This window comes from Cynoglossus semilaevis, chromosome Z (assembly GCF_000523025.1).
Source record: "Cynoglossus semilaevis isolate Cse_v1.0 chromosome Z, Cse_v1.0, whole genome shotgun sequence".
Lineage (NCBI taxonomy): Eukaryota > Metazoa > Chordata > Actinopteri > Pleuronectiformes > Cynoglossidae > Cynoglossus > Cynoglossus semilaevis.
Window position 1 is genome coordinate 21,895,500 of NC_024328.1, and position 1,731 is coordinate 21,897,230.

The 1,731-nt window shown below is 45.7% G+C and overlaps 1 protein-coding gene across 1 annotated transcript in view; it reads right to left on the minus strand.

Annotated features, from left to right (window-relative positions):
• Positions 1–1,669, minus strand: part of ncs1b (neuronal calcium sensor 1b) — a 16,846-nt gene extending 15,177 nt beyond the window's left edge. Inside the window, exon 1 of the mRNA XM_008336924.3 lies at positions 1,562–1,669. Within this exon, the coding sequence (XP_008335146.1) occupies positions 1,562–1,625 (64 nt within the window). The 5' untranslated portion in view covers positions 1,626–1,669. The remainder of the gene's footprint in view (positions 1–1,561) is intronic.
• Between the last annotated feature and the right edge of the window lie 62 nt (positions 1,670–1,731).

The window sequence follows — 1,731 nt, forward strand, 5'->3', positions numbered from 1 at the left end:
CCCCTCCCCCATGTTGTTCCAGCTAGTTAGTCAATAACCAGATGGTTTAATGATTAACCCTGGACATGTGGTAGTTATGGTTACTTCAACAACCACAAGGGGGAGACAACTGAGAAATCAATCAGTACCTAACACTGGCCTCTAGGAGTCACAGTGTGTCACGTGCAGCAGCAGCCTAACCACTCTATATACACTATATTTATATACATATATATTGTATATGTTTATACAAAAACAAATATATACTCAGGCTGGGCGATGGTTTAACATTTAAATCGCGATTAATTGCGATAAATAAAACACAACGTAGTCACAAATGATCGGCACCAAAAATCCCCGAGTGAGAAAACGTTTAAGGCCGGGGTTAGCGTTCCGCAGCGCTAACAGCTAACGCCGGGGTTAATACCTGTGATGTCAGCGCTAACAGCTAACGGCGATGTTTACACCGGTGATAGCGCTCCATAGAGCTAACAGCTAACGCCGGGGTTAATACCCGTGATGTCAGCGCTAACAGCTAATGTCGGCGTTAATACCTGTGATGTCAGAGCTAACAGCTAATGCCGGGGTTAATACATGTGATGTCAGAGCTAACAGCTAATGCCGGGGTTAATACATGTGATGTCAGCGCTAACAGCTAACGGCGATGTTTACACCGGTGATAGCGCTCCATAGAGCTAACAGCGTATGCCAGTGTCTGTATTAGCGCTCGGCAGCGCTAACAGCTAATGTCGGGGTTAATACCTGTGATGTCAGAGCTAACAGCTAACGCCGGGGTTAATACATGTGATGTCAGCGCTAACAGCTAATGTCGGCGTTAATACCTGTGATGTCAGAGCTAACAGCTAACGGCGATGTTTACACCGGTGATAGCGCTCCATAGAGCTAACAGCGTATGCCAGTGTCTGTATTAGCGCTCGGCAGCGCTAACAGCTAATGTCGGTGTTAATACATAATGGCGGCATTTACACCAGTGATACTAGCTAGCTACTTATCCTATTTCAACAAATAAAAAGCATGCTACCGGTTTCGGGGACGTATGATTGGACAGTGACCGTTAGAGGACCGGGTTTTGCGAAAGGTTGATTCTCTCCGTTTCCGGTTCCTGTGAGCGCCGCAGCAGTACGTAAAAAAAAAAAAGTGAAAACGTAAACACATATTTAGTAAAAAAGCCGGTTAGCGACTTAAAATAATAAAATAATTTATTAAAAAAAAAAGACGCGATAAAATACTTAAAAAATAAAGGATTTAAACGTGATAATAACGCGTTAATTTGCCCAGCTCTGCTACATATGTTAGGAATATATTTACTGTGTATATTGTTTATATTTAGTTATATATACTGTATTTGCAGACACTGCACAGTCTCGCCACCAGGGGCTGTTAGAACACAGTCAGTGTGTGACTCTGAACTTTTCTGTCCGTTGACATAAACACGTCCACGTCCTTAATCCGACCAATCACAGCCCAGACTGAACCGATCGGTCAGTTTGCCAGCGCTGGTTCCCCGCCCCCCTGGTACCATCGCAGCAGTACCAGGTGTAGACGGTGCGATGGTACTCACAGTAGGTTTTCCTGGTCAGCTCCTCCAACACCTCTGCTTTCAGCTTGCTGTTCGATTTACCCATGATTCCTGGCGCTCCTTCAGCTGGGCCGCAGTACCACCTGTGACCACCCGGAGAAGAGCAGACGACGCCGAGCGGCGGGGGGGGGGAAAACAACAACAACAAACAA